The following is a 16580-nucleotide window of genomic DNA, read 5'->3' as shown; positions in this document are numbered from 1 at the left end:
CAATATAAAAGAAGAAGATATAGAAGAAGATATAGAAGAAGAAGATATAGAAGAAGAGGATATAGAAGAAGAAGAAGAAGATATAGAAGATAAAGAAGAAGAAGAAGAAGTATATACAGTACTGAACAAATTTCTGGACACAACTTCTCTTTTCAACTTTTTTTTTTTAAAGGAACATCCCCACATAATCACTTGCTGTTGTTACTTGGAAAAAAAGAGGTTTCTTGCATCATTCACCCTCAAAACAAGTGTTGGAAGCTATTTAAGGCCAATTCGAATAGTCAGCTCGAATAGTTAGCTCGAATACCGACTCGAATAGTGAGCTCGAAGTCCGAGGTCGAATCGAATAGTAAAAATTATTCGACTCGAATATTCGACTGACCTCGAATAATTTACTATTCGAATTCGACCAAACTCGAATTTTAAAAAGGGGTATTTGAGCATCACTATAGGAGCCTGTATTTAGGACTCAACATTGTGCATATATCTGGATAGCATACTGGTTTAGGGTGCTGCCTTGGATGAAGGGTTCCAGCCTTTGACCAGGGTTTAAATTCTGGCTTAAGCCAGTTCGGTGAACAGTTAGGAGTCTTTGAGCAAGGCTCCCTAATGCTTCTGGTTCCTTGGGAAGAGCAAGGCTCCCTTAAGCTTCTGGTTCCTTGGGAAGAGCAAGGCTCCCTAATGCTTCTTGTTCCTTGGGAAGAGCAAGGCTCCCTAATGCTTCCGGTTCCTTGGGAAGAGCAAGGCTCCCTAATGCTTCCGGTTCCTTGGGAAGAGCAAGGCTCCCTAATGCTTCTGGTTCCTTGGGAAGAGCACGTTAAGTGGCTGCCACTCTGAAGCTCTTTGAGTCCATCAGGAATAAAGCGCAATATAAATGTTAAGTCTTGTCTACTATGGCTACTATGGAATGTGGACCATATAAATGCACTCTAGTATTGTGCATCACTTCACTATGGAGGGTAGACCGTATAAATATCTCTGTATGACTCGATCTGTGTATTCAAAACTCTAGCACTGTGTATAGTTCCGCTACAGATAGTGGACCATATAAATATCTCTGTATGTCCTGGTTCCTATATTTGGGACTCTAGCCTTGCAAAGAGTTTCATTAGAGATGGTGCACCACAGAAATGTCTATGTTCTGGTTCCTGTTTGGGACACTAAGTAGCATCATGTATGGTACCATGACAGGTCGAGCACCAGAGAAATGTCCATGTATGATCTGGTTCCTGTTCGGGACACTAAGTAGCAATATGTATGGTTCCATGACAGGTGGTGCACCACAGAAATGTCTATGTATGGCTGGTAACACACATTGGAGTTTTTTTTTGCTAAGACAGCGGTCATTGTGTGTGCGTATACACGATAAGGGATTCCAGCAGTGTGTACCATTCCATCGCAGACTATGAACTCTAGAAATATCTATGTATGAGCTGGTTAGGATCTGGTTTTGGCTGTTAACACACATTGGAGTGTTTTCGGCAGAGACAGTGGTCATTGTGCGTGTGTATAGACCTCTAGGGATTCCAGCAGTGTGCATAGTTCCATGGCAGCCGGTGAACTCTAGAAATATCTATGTACGATTGGGCTCCTGTATTTGGAACTCTTGCAGTGTGTCAGTGGGAGGCAGGCGGCTGTAGAACAGGATCTGTTTCTGATGAAGGCTGTGTGGTAAGACTAGCACACTAGCACACAGCCTCTTTATCTACATGATGTTTTTGGAGTGACAGACAGGGGAAGGGGGGTCTGCATACCGGTAGGGGCTCTGTTTATACACACAGGGCATGGCCTGACAGGCACAAGCCTTTCTTGTGCTGGAGGTGAGAGGTCATCAAGACTAAATGATAGGGGTTCAAATACCAGGATAAATTGTTAACTGTTTCACTGCAGAACAGATGTAGCCTGTCTGCACATGCCACAGTAGCATTCTCTTTCATGAACTTTAAAACTAAGAAGTGCTGCAAGTCTGGAGGTTTCCAGACAACGGCAAGTGTGCAATTATGGTAAATTCAGCTGCTGTTTTTTAAGACAAGAGTTTAAAGCCCATCTTCTAAAAACATTCTAAAGCCCCATCTACATGATACGATTCTTTGTACGATTCGATTACGATTCTATTTACGATCCGATTAAATCCAACATGTCCGATAGGGATTCAATTCGATTCAATTCAATTTCCCATTGCAAAACAATGGCAAATCGAATTGAATCGAATTGAATACCGATCGGACATGTTGGATTTAATCGGATCGTAAATAGAATTGTAATCGAATCGTACAAAGAATTGTATCGTGTAGATGGGGCTTAAGGTAGGGATCACATTTGCCCTACCTGGGGGTGTTTTTCAGGAAAATGCATTACAACTGGCAGCCCATGTAATTCAAGAGTTCTCTCATCTATTGCAATTTTCCATCTGTGAAAAACAATTGAAAGCACTCTACTTATTTGCGCAGGGTGGCAACAGGATACGTCACAATGGTGTAGCCTAGCAATGTATCAGCACTTGGTCCCCAACTGTGGCTCCCCCAACACCCCCCTATTCCCTGGATCGAGTCTCATTGTGTATGTAGCACCTTAAGACTTGGAAAAATTGTTACTCTCAAGCTGAGTACCCACAGACAGATGGATCAGAGATCTCCACTGACAAATGATTGTAGTCCGATTCATCTGTCCCAATCGTGATAATGAACGAGCATTTACGCGATCATTATTTTTTTGCTGACATCCATTGACTTTAGCGGAGATGATAACAATCGGTCACACCTTGATTTGACATGACGGTTGTTCAAAATGTATTGTGTTGACCTTTGTTAAACAAAGTTTAATGAATTTTCATAAAAAGATGTTACCAGTTATCATAAAAATGATAGTTTGTGGAAAAAGTTCAAAAAGTTGTGCCGTGCGTATAGACCTATACTCTCAGCTTAAAGGGCAACTGAAGTTAGAGGGATATGGAGACTGCCATATTTATATCATATTAAGCAATACCAGTTGCCTGGCTATCCTGCTGATCCTCTGTCTCTAACACTTCTAGCCATAGACCCTGAACAAGCATGCTGCACTGATCAGGTGTTTGACATTATTGTCAGATCTGACAAGATTATCTGCATGCTTGTTTCAGGTGTTATTCAGACATTACTGCAGCCAAATAATCAGCAGGGCTGCCGGCAAATGGTATTGTTTAAAAGTAAATAAATGTCAGCCTCCATATTCTTCTCACTTCAGTTGTCCTTTAAAGATGGCCATATTTAATCCAGTGAGCAAAATTATCAGTTTGCAGGTCAACATAACATAATCCTTCCTGTGAGCAAAATATGTTTGAATTTGAGATAAGATTTGAGGTCATATTCACAGTAGGACGTTATTGTCCTGCGTAATAAAGTCATTACAACGCAGGATAACGCACTGTAATTTTAAGCCTATGCAACGTTCACAGTGCGACGTTAGCATCGCGTTGTAAATGTTGCGTTATGGTAACTCACTGCTTGCAGTGCGGTCCTTCTAAACGCAGACGTTAACAGATACAGAGAGGTATACTTTTCATTGCCTGTATGCTCCACTGTATCTACTGTATGCCACGGGATGTGCATTACCACCTTTTTTTGCATTGCGTTGTAATGCTGCATTGCGACTTTAACATCGCATTACAATGCAACGTCCCACTGTGAATATGCCCTGAATGAAATCAATCAAAACCAGATGATTTCCAGTGTTCTGAGTAAAACATCCATGGAAAGTTGCTAAATTTGCTGAAATCAGCAATTTTATAATAGCACAGACATCTTCCACAGCACTTTAGAGCTTATTAGTCTTGTAAGACCAACGTCTTAGCCAGCTGGGGGCCGCTTCTGCTGAGAATCTAACGTGTGTATAGCGGCAGACATATCTATATTTGAGATCATAATCCTTGAAATGCATGAAAAGTGCAAACGTATGGCACATGCATGCAATTTTGTTTGTGATTCTGGGAGCCCATGTAGTAGTTGTCCCGGCATGCAACATGATCCGGCCTCGACAGGAAGCCCTGAGGGATGCAGGCTTCAGTCTACAATTAGTGTTTAGGAATGGCCAATATCCACCTTGGAGGGATTCGATTGGTCCATTTTCAAGCTCCATACCTGTGCATACAAAGCTTGCATAATCCTGCATCATCTTTCATTTATTTGCATCTCATACACCATTCCTACTTGTGTTCTGCTGCAATAAATACAGGTAAAACTCCAAAAATTAGAATATTGTGCAAAAGTCCATTTACCAGTATTTCAGTAATTTAACTTGATAAGGTGAAACTATTATATGAAATAGACCTCCGTTACATGCAAAGCTAGACATTTTTATTTGTTATAATTTTGATGATTATGGCTTACGGCTTATGAAAACCTCAAAATCTAAATCTCAGATCATTAGAATATTGTGAAAACGTTCAATATTCTAGGCTCAAAGTGTCAGACTCTAATCAGCTAATTCATCCAAAACAACTGCAAAGGGCTCCTATTTCATATATTACCGTAGTTTCACCTTTTAAGTTGAATTACTGAAATTAATGGACTTTTGCATGGTACAGGTAGTCCCCGGTTAACAAACGAGATGGGGACTGTAGGTTCGTTCTTAACCTGAATCTGTCCTCAAGTCGGAACACTGTGCCATCTCTGTCCCCTGTACCTCCTCTGTGCCCCCCTATGCCTCCAGTGTCCCCCTCTGTGTCACATCTGCACTCTGAACCTGCTATTATAAGTTTAAAAGCCATTTTTTCTTAGAATTTTTAAAATAGATTTTCTCAAAAACTACACATCCAATGTAGAAAATTTTTCTTTGACTTGTTCCCATGGAAACACAGAATCCATGCCGTTCGTATCGGCGGGAAGTTCGTAAGTCGGGTGTTCGTAAGTTGGGGACTACCTGTATTCTAATTTTTCGAGTATCACCTGTATGTTGCAATACAATACCGTTATGCAGCTAATGACATTCAATGATTTCAGATTATTGCCTGTGTTTATGGAACGGTGTTCTGATCATTCTTTTTTGTGTTTATTTCAGAATTACTAGCATGCACCTCCTACTTGTATGGGCTGTCCTGCTAAGCGTCGGATGCACAGTTTATGTTGAAGCATGTCCAGATGGCTGTCAATGCAGCCAACCACAAACTATCTTCTGCCTGAACCACAAGAGCCTCAGCCTTCCTATTGGCATACCTCAAAACACCTTAAACTTGTATCTCTTTGAGAATGGCATCAATTCGATAGATGAAAACAGTTTTACAGGTTTGTGGGACTTGCAGCTATTAGATTTATCTCATAACAAACTATCATATCTACCTGGTGGAGTATTCAAGAGTTTGACAGTTCTCAGCAATCTGGACCTCTCCTCTAACCAGATCACGGAGATCACGGCAGATACCTTTCAAGGTCTGGGAAGGTTAGAAAGGTTGTATCTCAGTGAAAATCAGATACGTAGCATTCATCCTGAAGCCTTCAGAGGACTGGAGAACCTACTTGAGCTCAAGTTGTCAAAAAACCAGCTGGTCGTACTTCCATCTTTCTCCCTACCACATCTTCTGCTCTTGGAGCTTAGCTACAATGCTATCCCCGCTATTCAAACTGGGGTATTTCATGCAAGCAATATTGAAACGCTAAGGCTGGCTGGTCTTGGTCTGAAAGAAGTGCCAACAGATCTCCTAGGTGGCCTCAAAAATCTTCACGAGTTGGACTTATCAGATAATCAGCTAAGTAAGGTTCCACCTGGTCTCCATGGCTTGACCAAACTCAATCTTGCTGGCAATGCTGCAATTTCTCAGCTACAACCAGAAGAATTTTCTGGCCTTACCGGATTGCAAGATTTAGATTTAAGTGGTTTGAGTCTACGCACCCTACCAAAAGGATTGTTCCAATTTTCAAAACGCCTCCGGGGAGTAAGCCTGGCGCAAAACCCTTTTAACTGTGTGTGCGCACTGAGCTGGTTGACTGACTGGCTGAGGGTGAGTGGGGTTACTTTGTCGCGCTCAGAGGAAACTCGCTGTCATTTCCCTCCAAAAAATGCTGGCAAAATATTAAGAAATTTACAAAATTCAGATTTCGGATGTCCAATACCAACAACAGTTTTTGTGCCTACAACCGTGACACCTTCCACCACTCCTGCACCAACTACACCTACGACTTTGAAACCAACAACCAGGCCAACACTTGCTCCTACTACAACTCTTCCACCTATTCCAACAGAAGAAGTAGAAGATGCTTTTCCAACACCATATGACCAGCTGTGTCCACCCCAGACTTGCTTGAATGGAGGCTTCTGTAAAATGAACTCACTTGGAGAACTAGAATGCGAGTGCCCAGTTGGATTTTTTGGAATGTACTGTGAGATGTTACTAACACCATCAGATTATCCTGAGCAGCCCATACTTCAACTGAAAGTGACTGAGGTGACCAGTAACTCCATCAAAGTTGACCTACAAAGTTATATTGAAAGTAGGAAATACCTGCCTGGACTTATACTTACCATACAAAACCTGTCTGGGCCAGACCACAGGTCTATTACTTACCAGCTCCCTCCATCAGCCCCACACTATACCTTGAAGGAACTGTCTGCTAATAGCACATACAGGCTCTGTCTTGGCACGATGCAGGATGTCAGTCCAGAAAATGAGATGTGTACAGAGACACAGACTTCATTAGAGTCCCCAAAACCCAGTGCGCACGTCAACCAGTCTCAAGAGGGAAATCTCACCTTGGTTTTAGTCCCAGCTGTTGCTGCTGGAATCCTTCTCGTTATAGTTATCATTAGTGCAGTATGCTATACACGGAGACGCAAAGAAAAGATCCACAAAGGAGAAAATGGAGGTCCTCTTGAGATGGAAGGTGTTAAAGTGGCTCTTGATGAAAAGAGCGACCTAAAAAAATTATCTGAGAGCACAAATGGCCCAGACAGAGGATGGGAAACAGAAGAACCACTTATGGACCCCTCTAGAATAGGAAATAATAATGACACGCCAACAGGTCGGCTTCCACACTCCTACTTTTAAGCTGGGTACTGAGACCAAGCCTTGGAACTTATACACACTCCCAGCAGCAACTTGTGGGGATTCCTAAGATGTCTTTCAACCAGAGGATGTCTTAGCTTGCTGGGAGGCCTGCTCAAGAGACAGCTGTGCTGTCTAGGCATTTGGGCAAAGGACAATAAAGAAAGGCCCAACAGCTCCCAATAACAGCCATAACCAGGGAAAAGTATTTTGATACAATTGCAACAATTGCACAGGACAACAGGTACTGCTTACTGGCTTTCAGACTCCTACGGCTGAAACGTTCTACCCGAGGAGGTGTGTGGTAAAAAATGACCACCGGTGGACTCTGAGAACTTTGTGCACTGCATGCACAGATAGTCTTGTGCTAAAGAGGGGTGAAATGAGACATTGCAATAGGTGTGCTCAGCAAAAAGAGATAACAAAAAAAAACTTACAAGCCTTCTAAATGAAGGGGCACTTACCTGACTTGAGGGGACAGCATTTCCAACAAGACATTTTTGTAATAAAATAAAAATAAAAAAAAAATAAAAAAAAGAGGGAGGGTAAAAAATAAATAAATAATTTAACCTGCTCATCAAAGAGTAGGTGTCAGCTTTGTCTGGAAAAAGGGTATACATGGACAATGAACTATGTGGACGGGGGTACAATGCACTCATTGCTGGTCAAGGTGGTGCGAAATGCTAATAATAATTGTCTGCCATAATAAATATGTATTGTTTTTACATTGATGGATGTATTGCTTTTTGTGTTGTTTTTTTTTGTTTTGCCCCCCAGGGCAGTAGTTGAAAGTCAAAACAGCATGTTTTAAATTAGGGGTGGTTTTGAAACAAATCAGTGGCTCAAAATACTGAAGATGTGTTTGAATTACGCACAGTACATGGTTGGTGCACGGCAAGCAGCTATTCTATGAGACTCTGGCTACCAAACAGCGGGCCTATTGTTAAATATTATACTTCTCATGATTAATCTCCCTGGCTGTATGATGGAGATTGGGATGATGGGATCCAGCGCTGCAATTCTCCCTCCGTTCTCCAGATGACGCTGTACCCCTATAGTGAGATCGCTGTCTGTCGTTTTGACAACAAACTGCGATTTCACCCAAGGGATCCAGTGCCTCCGAGGACCGGAAGATGATTGGCTGCCAGTGTCTAGATCCTAGGGGAGGTGAGTGGGCTGCCACTGTTCCCTTTACCTCCCGGTGGCTACCCCAAGTCAGGCTCAGGACTACTGCGCCTATCTTCTTTTTTCCACCCGGAGCCTGACCCAGGATTACCACCAAGGAGGTTAAGAAGTAGGTGAGGATCGTCTCAACATAATGGGGCAGAATTATCAAAACAGGTACAAAGAAAAACTGGAGCATGATTGGTGGAGCTGCCCAAAGCATCAGAATTCACAAAACAAGGATTCTGATTGGCCGCTCTGTACAACAGATGTAGTTATAGCTTTATGTGAGAGCACAAATGGCACAGACTGAGGATGGGAGACAGAAGAACCACTCATGGACCCCTCTAGAACAGGAAATAATAATGACACGGCAACAGGTCGGCTTCCTACTTTTAAGCTGGGTAATGAGACCAAAACTTGGTCCTTGGCAGAGGACAATAAAGGAAGGCCCAAAATATAGCTGTTTTCTGTCTTGGTAAATCTGCTCCATTACCATTTTAGTTTTTTTAATGTCCCTATCCTCCATTCTTGCAAGGTTGCTAAACATTTAAATTCCCCCCCCCCCCCCCCTCCCCAACTCTCTTTATTTTTGTATTTATTTTTGCCAGCTACTGTAGATGTTCAGTAGATGTGGAAAACAATCAATGTTTCCTTAAAGGACCACTACTGTGAAACATTTCAAAATTTAAAATGCATGTAAAAATGCATATAAAATGTACATCAATTCCATGCCAGAGATGTCCCGAACAGTTCGTCAGAAGAACAGTTTGCTGCAAACATCGGCTGTTCGCAAATTCTTGAGTAACTTCGCATTCAAAGTTTGCGAACCGAAAATATGATGCATCTGTATTCCACAGTAAAATTCGCTATAAATTTATTTTTTCCTATATTGCTGTCAATTACAATAGACTGCACAAATCTGACAGAACTGACAAGTTTTGGATTAGTTCATCTGCTCATAGGTGATTCTCAGGGTTTTCTTTATTTTTGAGGCAGGGGTCACACTTGTCTTTCAGTTTCTACACTTTTCAGAAAACTGAAAGACAAATGTGACCTCTACCTTACAACAGCTAATGTAATTTATAGAGAAAACTGACAAATTGCGCAAGATGTCAGTTTTATTTCTGCGCGCGAAATCTACATTCAAGTGTGACCTAGCTCATTGATTAACACGAGTTCTCAGTTGAAAACAGTTTTTCTGTGCAGAAAACGCGCACGAAAGCCGACAACTGTGTTCCCTACCTGAAAGCAGTTTAGGAAAAGGTAGTTGCCCAGACCAACTGCCAAAACAGTGTGCAAGTGAGAAGGGAGGCTGGCAGGATTCTTTGTATAGATCCTTTCCAGGGAGTGCTTTTGTAAAGAATAAATGAAATACTGAGAATCCCCCATGAGAAGATGGACTAGTCCAAAATCTGTCAGATTTATAATGTTTACTTTAAGCGACAGCAACATAGGAGAAGAGTGATTTATACTGCATTTTACTCTGTAAGAAATGTACTTTTTATACACTTGTATTTTAAATGTTTACAATTTTTTGCGATAGTTTAGTGGTCCTTTAACTGAAAACACACCTGGGAACCATTGATTGCTTTATCGCCTTGCATCACTCAATAGCAATCAGAATTCACCTGAAACCTGATGTAGCACAAAGCTATGCAACTGTCATAGGCCCATGGTTCAGGCCAAACTTGACTGAGATTAGAACTGACTTTACCAATTAAAATTTAATTCATTTTGTCAGCCAAATGGGAAAGCAGTGCACTTTTTTCTTTTTAACAGGTTTTCATTTTCATTGAATATTTTAAAGAAATCCAATGTGGAATCTATTAAAAAAAACATTTAATAGTGTATGAGAGGCTTAAACACTCCGAAATTAACATACTTGTTCCAGACAAGTCCTTCTGATCATCGTTGGGAGAACACAAGTGAGGCATGCTCTGGTGTCATTCAGGCAGGGCTACACAAATCATTCAACTACTCAGATTATGAAACTATCGACTGACAATTTCTCCGACTGCTCAACTCCGACTCCACAGCCCTTGCAGAGCTATGGAGTGGGTACAAAAAAAATCATCTGACTCCCAACTCCTCAGTTTATAAATCCTCCGACTCCAGGTGCCACAAACTTGCTACAACTCCTCGACTGACTCCACAGCCCTGGATTCAGGTAATGCCTTTAAAGAAAATCTGTAACTAAAAGACATACGGTACCCAGGGGGGTGATAGGGGCTTGGGGGGGTACTTACCTCAGGAGTGGGAAGCCTCTGTATCCTATCCTTTCCACGTCCTCTTCACCCTCCTGGATCCAGAGCTGTCTCCTCCAAAAAATCTAACTGCACCAGCGCGGCCGCGCTCATGCCAGACGAGGAGCGCGGCCCCAATCAGCTGGAGGGTCCCGGGCAGTGGTGGTGGACAAGAGGACATGGTGGGAAGCCTAATTAGGATCCAGAGGCTTTCCTCTCAATAGGAATGTATGTGTTTCTGAACATGTGCTTCGGCTTGGGTTCTCTTTAAAGAGGCCAATCATGTGTTAGAGGATGACTGGATGGATGGAAGTTGGAAGATTGAGGGGCTGGATGAAGGTCGGTTGAATGGATGATATGGGGGGGGGGAGGGGGGGGGGGAGAGATAAAATATTGATGTTTGAGAGAAAGGGAGACAGAAAGGATAAGATCAGAGGTAATTACAGAACTTGAGAGTATGTTAGTATGTTGGAAAAGCACCTGGGTAAGAGAAGTTTGTGGGGTTGAATAGGTGGTAGCAATAGATTATTGTATAGGTGTCTCCTAAAAGAGAAAACTATTATTTTCCTGGGAATGAGGTATTATGAATTTTATATGATGTAAAATAAACATTTTGTATAATTTTGTATATTGAAGAATTGGAAAATAAAGATAACTTAAAAAATAAAGTGGCCAATCGGACACTGTTTCTGTAGCAGCCTATAGTGACCATCGCTTTTGATTGCCACCTGTACAGATCTCTGCTCGACCCCTCATTTATCTACCTAGCTACCCATTTTTCCTTGTTAGACCCTTGGCTTCTTCCTGACCTCGAGTTTACCTGACCTGTGGATTGACAGTCATCTGACCCCAGTATAGAACTCGCCATACTTCCTGGACTCTCTCTTTGTTTGGATTTCATCATAGTAGAAGCAGTAGAGTTTTGTACCGTCTTAGCCATCAGTAAAAGTAAGACATTTTGAATCAGGATGATACAATTTATTGGCTAACTTAGAGAAGCCTAATTCTCTAAGTTAGCCAATAAATGGTATCATCCTGATTCAAAACTTTTTAACCTCAGCTTCAGACCCTATATCTTGCTTGCATCTTGCTTGTTGAGGGGGCAACCGCCCTATTCTGAACTAGTTATCCCTGCCAGGGCATAGATTTCAACTTCCCCGCCACACGTTACCGCCGATCGCACCGTTCACCCATCGGTAAAGCCCTCACCCTGCTGTTGGTATGACAGCAGAGCAACGTGAGCCAGTCAGGAGCCAATTTCATTGGCCAATCTAACTGTCATAGCAACAGCAGAGCGAGTAGGCTTTAGCGACAGGTGAGCGGCATGAATGGCGACAGCAGCGATTCCATTTGGCGAGATGTCGGTAAGCTCTGTTTTCGGCACTAGTAATCTCTGGTCCTTGAGGGGCCAGAGACTGCTGGTACGCAAGTGGTTAATTACTGTCTTGTTGGTGTAAAGGGCTGAAACCTTTCACCTCGGGTGCGCAGTGGCGTTTGCATTGTAGGCCGGTTGAGGTGTGCGCTGAGCCTGTGGGTGGCAGTAGGTGGCAGGTAGCATTCTCACAAGTTTGCCTCAGGCAGCAAAAAGTCTAGAACCGGCCCTGGTTGCTCCCCTTTGATGTCTTCTCTTTCATATGTAGCAACCCCTTTTTCATGTCCAGGTGCCCCCTTGGGGTGTAGCCAAATCATGCCAAGCAGGAGAGATAGTCTGCACCACCAATGTATTAACAGCTCTTTTATTGCATGTACAGGGAATATCTATAAAAAGGAACCTGAGGTGAGAGGCATATAAAGGATTCCATATTTATTTACACACATCAGTTTTTACCAGCAGAGTCGTTCAGCTTCATCGAATCTGACAATTATCTGTGACACAACCAGCAAAATCATAATATTGGTTGATTCAAGGCAAAAATAGAGGTGGAGCAGTGGTAGATAAAAAAAAAAGAGCTTATCGTCTGCAGCTCATACGGTAGCTCCTTCCCGCTCAAATGTCCACAGAAAAAGCTGGGCTGGGTCGGGTCCGCTCCACTGCGCAGTAGCACAGACCCAATCGGGCTTGGTTATTTCCGCCAGAACCCTAGTGGGACGGAGCTAGTGCGCATGTACAAGGAGACCGCTTTTTCGCAGGATCGAGAGGGCGGTGGAAGCCTTCCACCTCCTGAGGTAAGAACCCCCTTAGGGAAGCCTTTTTTTTTACAAGTTAACTTTAAGGCCGCGTTCAAAGCAGTGCATTACAGTTGCTTACTGCATTGTAACGCTCACAGTGTGGCGGGTGCAGTATAACGGCATGTGGCATGGAAGGCACTGCATGCAGTGTGTTAGCACAAGACACAAGGTAACAAGTGAAGCTGTGGCCAAGATGGGGATAAGGGAGACTAGTGGATATTGAGGCTTTGCTAATGGGGTGGGTGGTCCTTAGGGGCTCAGTTAATGGGAAGGGGTAAGGAATAATATCTGGTGGTGAGGGGATTATATTAGTCCTGATAGTGGAGGTTAGGTCAGCTCTGGTCTTTACAGCACTTGAGTAGTGGTAGTCCACCATTAGGAACTAGAATTATGCAGCTGGGGGGAGGGGTGAGGTTGGGAGGTAGAAGGTAAAAAGATTGAGGACACATGGGGTGTTGGGGAGAAAATAGATTTGGCTATATCTATAAAATAAATTCATGTAGGCAATACTGATGTCACAAGGTTCCTACATGTGTTATGAATACCTGTAAATATCTGAATTTTCTGATCCTCTCATATGACTAGATTCCCTGGTCTAATCTCCACTCTGGTCTGTATATACCCAGCTTCTCTGACTCATTACACATATCCAATGCTGGGGTCACCCCCATCCACTGCCCTCCTGTCCAATAGGGCATCTTCCTACTGGCTGCTGAGGTGCCCTACTGAGCAGCAGGCTGGCAGGAACCCTACAAGCTGGAAGTGTAGTGAGTTGGAGAAGCAAAGCACATACAGAGCATTAAACTACTGAGCTAGTCACAACACATGAAGGAATATTCTGATATCTGCATCCTGCATGCATTTGTCTTGTAAATGGTCAGATCAGTGTCACACTCCCTATCCTGCGCATGCTACACAAGACTGACTTCACGTTTTCCTGACATGCAGCTAGCTGCATGTACACCTGCCATTAACCAGTCCAGTACAGAGCCTCTACTGGCTGCTGAAGCTCTGCTCCTGGACTGATAATAGCAGAGCTTAGCTCAATGTCTGCAAAAACCAAGCTCCTCTTGTACAGCATATGCCAGGAGGGATTTTGACAGTATTGTTGGTCACTTACAGTGACTGGCAGACTGCTTTAAAGCAGAATTATACTATAAAATATCTCATTGATGCTGTTCCCCAGGGGCTAAATTTAATGTTAACATTTATGGCAGTGCAGCTAAGGAGGTTTACTTCAGTTTTATAGTACAGTTCTGCTTTATAGGGCGGGGCTGATGTGTTGGTTAAGCTGCATGGGGTAGTGGTGGGAGGAGCTTAACCAACACGGTGGTGGCTTAACCATCATGGGGGGGGGGGGGGGACGACTGGGCACCAGGACATTGCAAGATAATTCCCAGCAGAGTTGATCCAGGGATTTTATCCGATTGCCATATTTGGAGTCAGGACAGATTTTTTTTTTTCTTTGAAGGCAAATTGGCCAGAAGCCTTTTATAAGGGTTTTTTGCCCTCTTCTGGATGAATTGGGATATGGTGGGGGGTGGAGAGGAAGTTTAGACAGATGACTTTGTTCGACCAATCTAACTATATATTCCTGTGGAGCACACACAATTGTGAGAGGCAGCCCCTTAAAGAGAGACCATACATGACGAGACCCTATATTGTGACCGAAGAAAGAAATCTACACCTTGGTGCCAATGAGGAGGTGCTGGAACCTACTGGCCTACTGGACCAGCAGAGGAAGAATCCGGCTTTTCCAGAGGGGCAGAGAAGAAAGTTAAATTGGACATTATAGCTGTTATAATTAGTTCCTTATAAAGTAGCATACACATTTCAGACGGTCTGCATTACTGTCTTTGGTTGTTAGTGTAAAGGAGTGTGTTAATTCTGTATCATTCTGCCGCGGTATTGCTTTCTGTGAAGGTTCATTTTAGTGATCGTTCCTTTTACTCTAAAGCCTCATACACACGCTCAATAATTGTCACCCGAAATGATAACCTGTTAACCTTTTCGGGTGACAAAGTCTGGCCAAGCGCTGTACAGACATGCTGCTCAGCTACAGAGAGAGAAAGAGAAGGGGGGCAATGACTGGTGGACAAGTGAGTGACGTCCTGTCACAAGAACAATTTAAGCCAGTAGTGCTAGATTTTCTCCTGAGAAAATCACAAACAATTCTCTCAAACCCCAATAATTTAGCTTGTGTACGAACTCTGCATTTTCAAAGCCCAAAACCCTATTCATGATAATTCTGAGTGACAATCTAGTGTGAGTGCAGGTATCAGATTACATCAAACAAAGTTTAAAAAGTTTCAGTTGAGATGCATTCTGCTCCCCCACCCCTTAGGATAGAATGGGCTGCTCGAACTAGTGAGTAGTGTATCTGTAACAACAACTTCTCCCAGAAAGATGCTCCTTGGCAACAGAATGAGAATGTGGTGTGGGACGTGGCTGGCTCCTGGGCTCCTGACCAGAAACGTCTAAAACTTGATTTACAGTATTTGACATTTTCTAATCAAGGAGTTTCTAAGCAGATAAAAACAACCTTTGGCACAATGGCTTCAATTCACAAAACATTACCGCATTCAGTAAAGCAGAAAACAGCCGATGTTACCAAACATTTTATGAATTGTCAATTCACTTAGACAGTTACTGCATGGAAAACTAAAATTACTGACTTGTGAGGTAAAATACCAAATCGGGAGGTACATTTCCAACTTGTGAGGTAAATACTTTATAAAATGCCAATTCACAAAGATTAGAGCATGCGGGTAAAACAAGTGAGACTTTCTGTATTTATCTCCAGCCTGGAGCTGTTGGTAACTAAAAGCCATTTTGGAAAGTGGTAGAAGGGAGGAAACAGGGCAGAGAAAAGGGGATAACCGATGAAACTATTCAAGAAAATAAGAAAGTTAATGATAAAAACATATTTCCCTAATTTCACAATATTACTATGTAGCAAATAACCTTGGCAGCCGCATAAATGTAAGAGTAACGTCCACGGTTGCTAGAGCTGCATGGATGTGACAGTCGCATCCATTCACTCTGCCGGGTGATGCGTACTATTGCGAATCCCGATGGCCCCAGAGACGGGAGGAACTGGTGGAAGGGGACATGTGTCTGTTTAGTGAGAATGATTACTGCTACAGCCAGTATCATCGATCATTCTCAAAATGCATACAGGAAGTACATGACTTCCTGTAACGATCATGCATGTGTGGACATGCGTGTGTTCACTTGACACCTCCCACCCCTTGCAGCAGTGATTGATCAAAGGGATCATGTGGTCCCCTATGGCTGTAGTGATAGCCCTGGTTGTTAGCTTTCCATAATAGTGACATTTGTAGCCTTTTTCTGCTGCTCATTTTATTTTGGGGCCATGCAAGCAAAGTATGGCACTAAAATACTTTGTAGAAGAAAATTGGCCTGTACAAAGCCACATGCACACTTAAAGAGGTAATGTCCTGCTAGATGTCCAACTAGCCATAAACTGAGAGATATCTGGTATTATTTTAACCATGATTAGTTGTAGAATAGGTTTTATGCTGGGAATACACGTTGCGTTTTTGCCTTCGTTTAAACCTTCGTTTCGATTGTGCCTTTTGTCCTTTTCGTTCCCTAAATAATCGATCGTACGGTTAATATCACCACCCACGGTTTCATTTTTTTTTCGATTCTGATGGTTTCGTTTTTCCAATGATCGAAGGCTGCAAAGAAACGAAACGAAAATCCCTTTTATATATATATAATCGATATATATAATCGATCTGAACAGCCATCAAGCCTACCAATGGCTCGATTAGATGGATAAAGACAGATAATATCAAACATGTTCGATCACTAGTCGTTCGTTTTTGGGGTCTACTAAACGAAACTCTAATGAGATTATGACTATTTTCACATACGTTTTCAACACTCGATTCGTTTACCGAACGAATCGAAGGCTAAAACGAAGGCAAAAACGCAACGTGTATTCCCAGCATTAGTGTTGA

The 16580-nt window shown here is 42.7% G+C and overlaps 2 protein-coding genes across 5 annotated transcripts in view; one reads left to right on the top strand and one right to left on the bottom strand.

Annotated features, from left to right (window-relative positions):
- Positions 1 to 7743, top strand: part of VASN (vasorin) — a 37280-nt gene extending 29537 nt beyond the window's left edge. Inside the window, exon 2 of the mRNA XM_068244176.1 lies at positions 5035 to 7743. Within this exon, the coding sequence (XP_068100277.1) occupies positions 5045 to 7015 (1971 nt within the window). The 5' untranslated portion in view covers positions 5035 to 5044 and the 3' untranslated portion in view covers positions 7016 to 7743. The remainder of the gene's footprint in view (positions 1 to 5034) is intronic.
- CORO7 (coronin 7) overlaps positions 1 to 16580 on the bottom strand; it is a 343435-nt gene that overhangs the window by 193828 nt on the left and 133027 nt on the right. The gene's annotated exons all lie outside the window — the stretch shown is intronic.

The sequence above is a fragment of the Hyperolius riggenbachi genome, chromosome 7 (assembly GCF_040937935.1).
Source record: "Hyperolius riggenbachi isolate aHypRig1 chromosome 7, aHypRig1.pri, whole genome shotgun sequence".
NCBI classification, from domain to species: domain Eukaryota; kingdom Metazoa; phylum Chordata; class Amphibia; order Anura; family Hyperoliidae; genus Hyperolius; species Hyperolius riggenbachi.
This window is presented reverse-complemented; position numbering and strand designations above follow the sequence as displayed.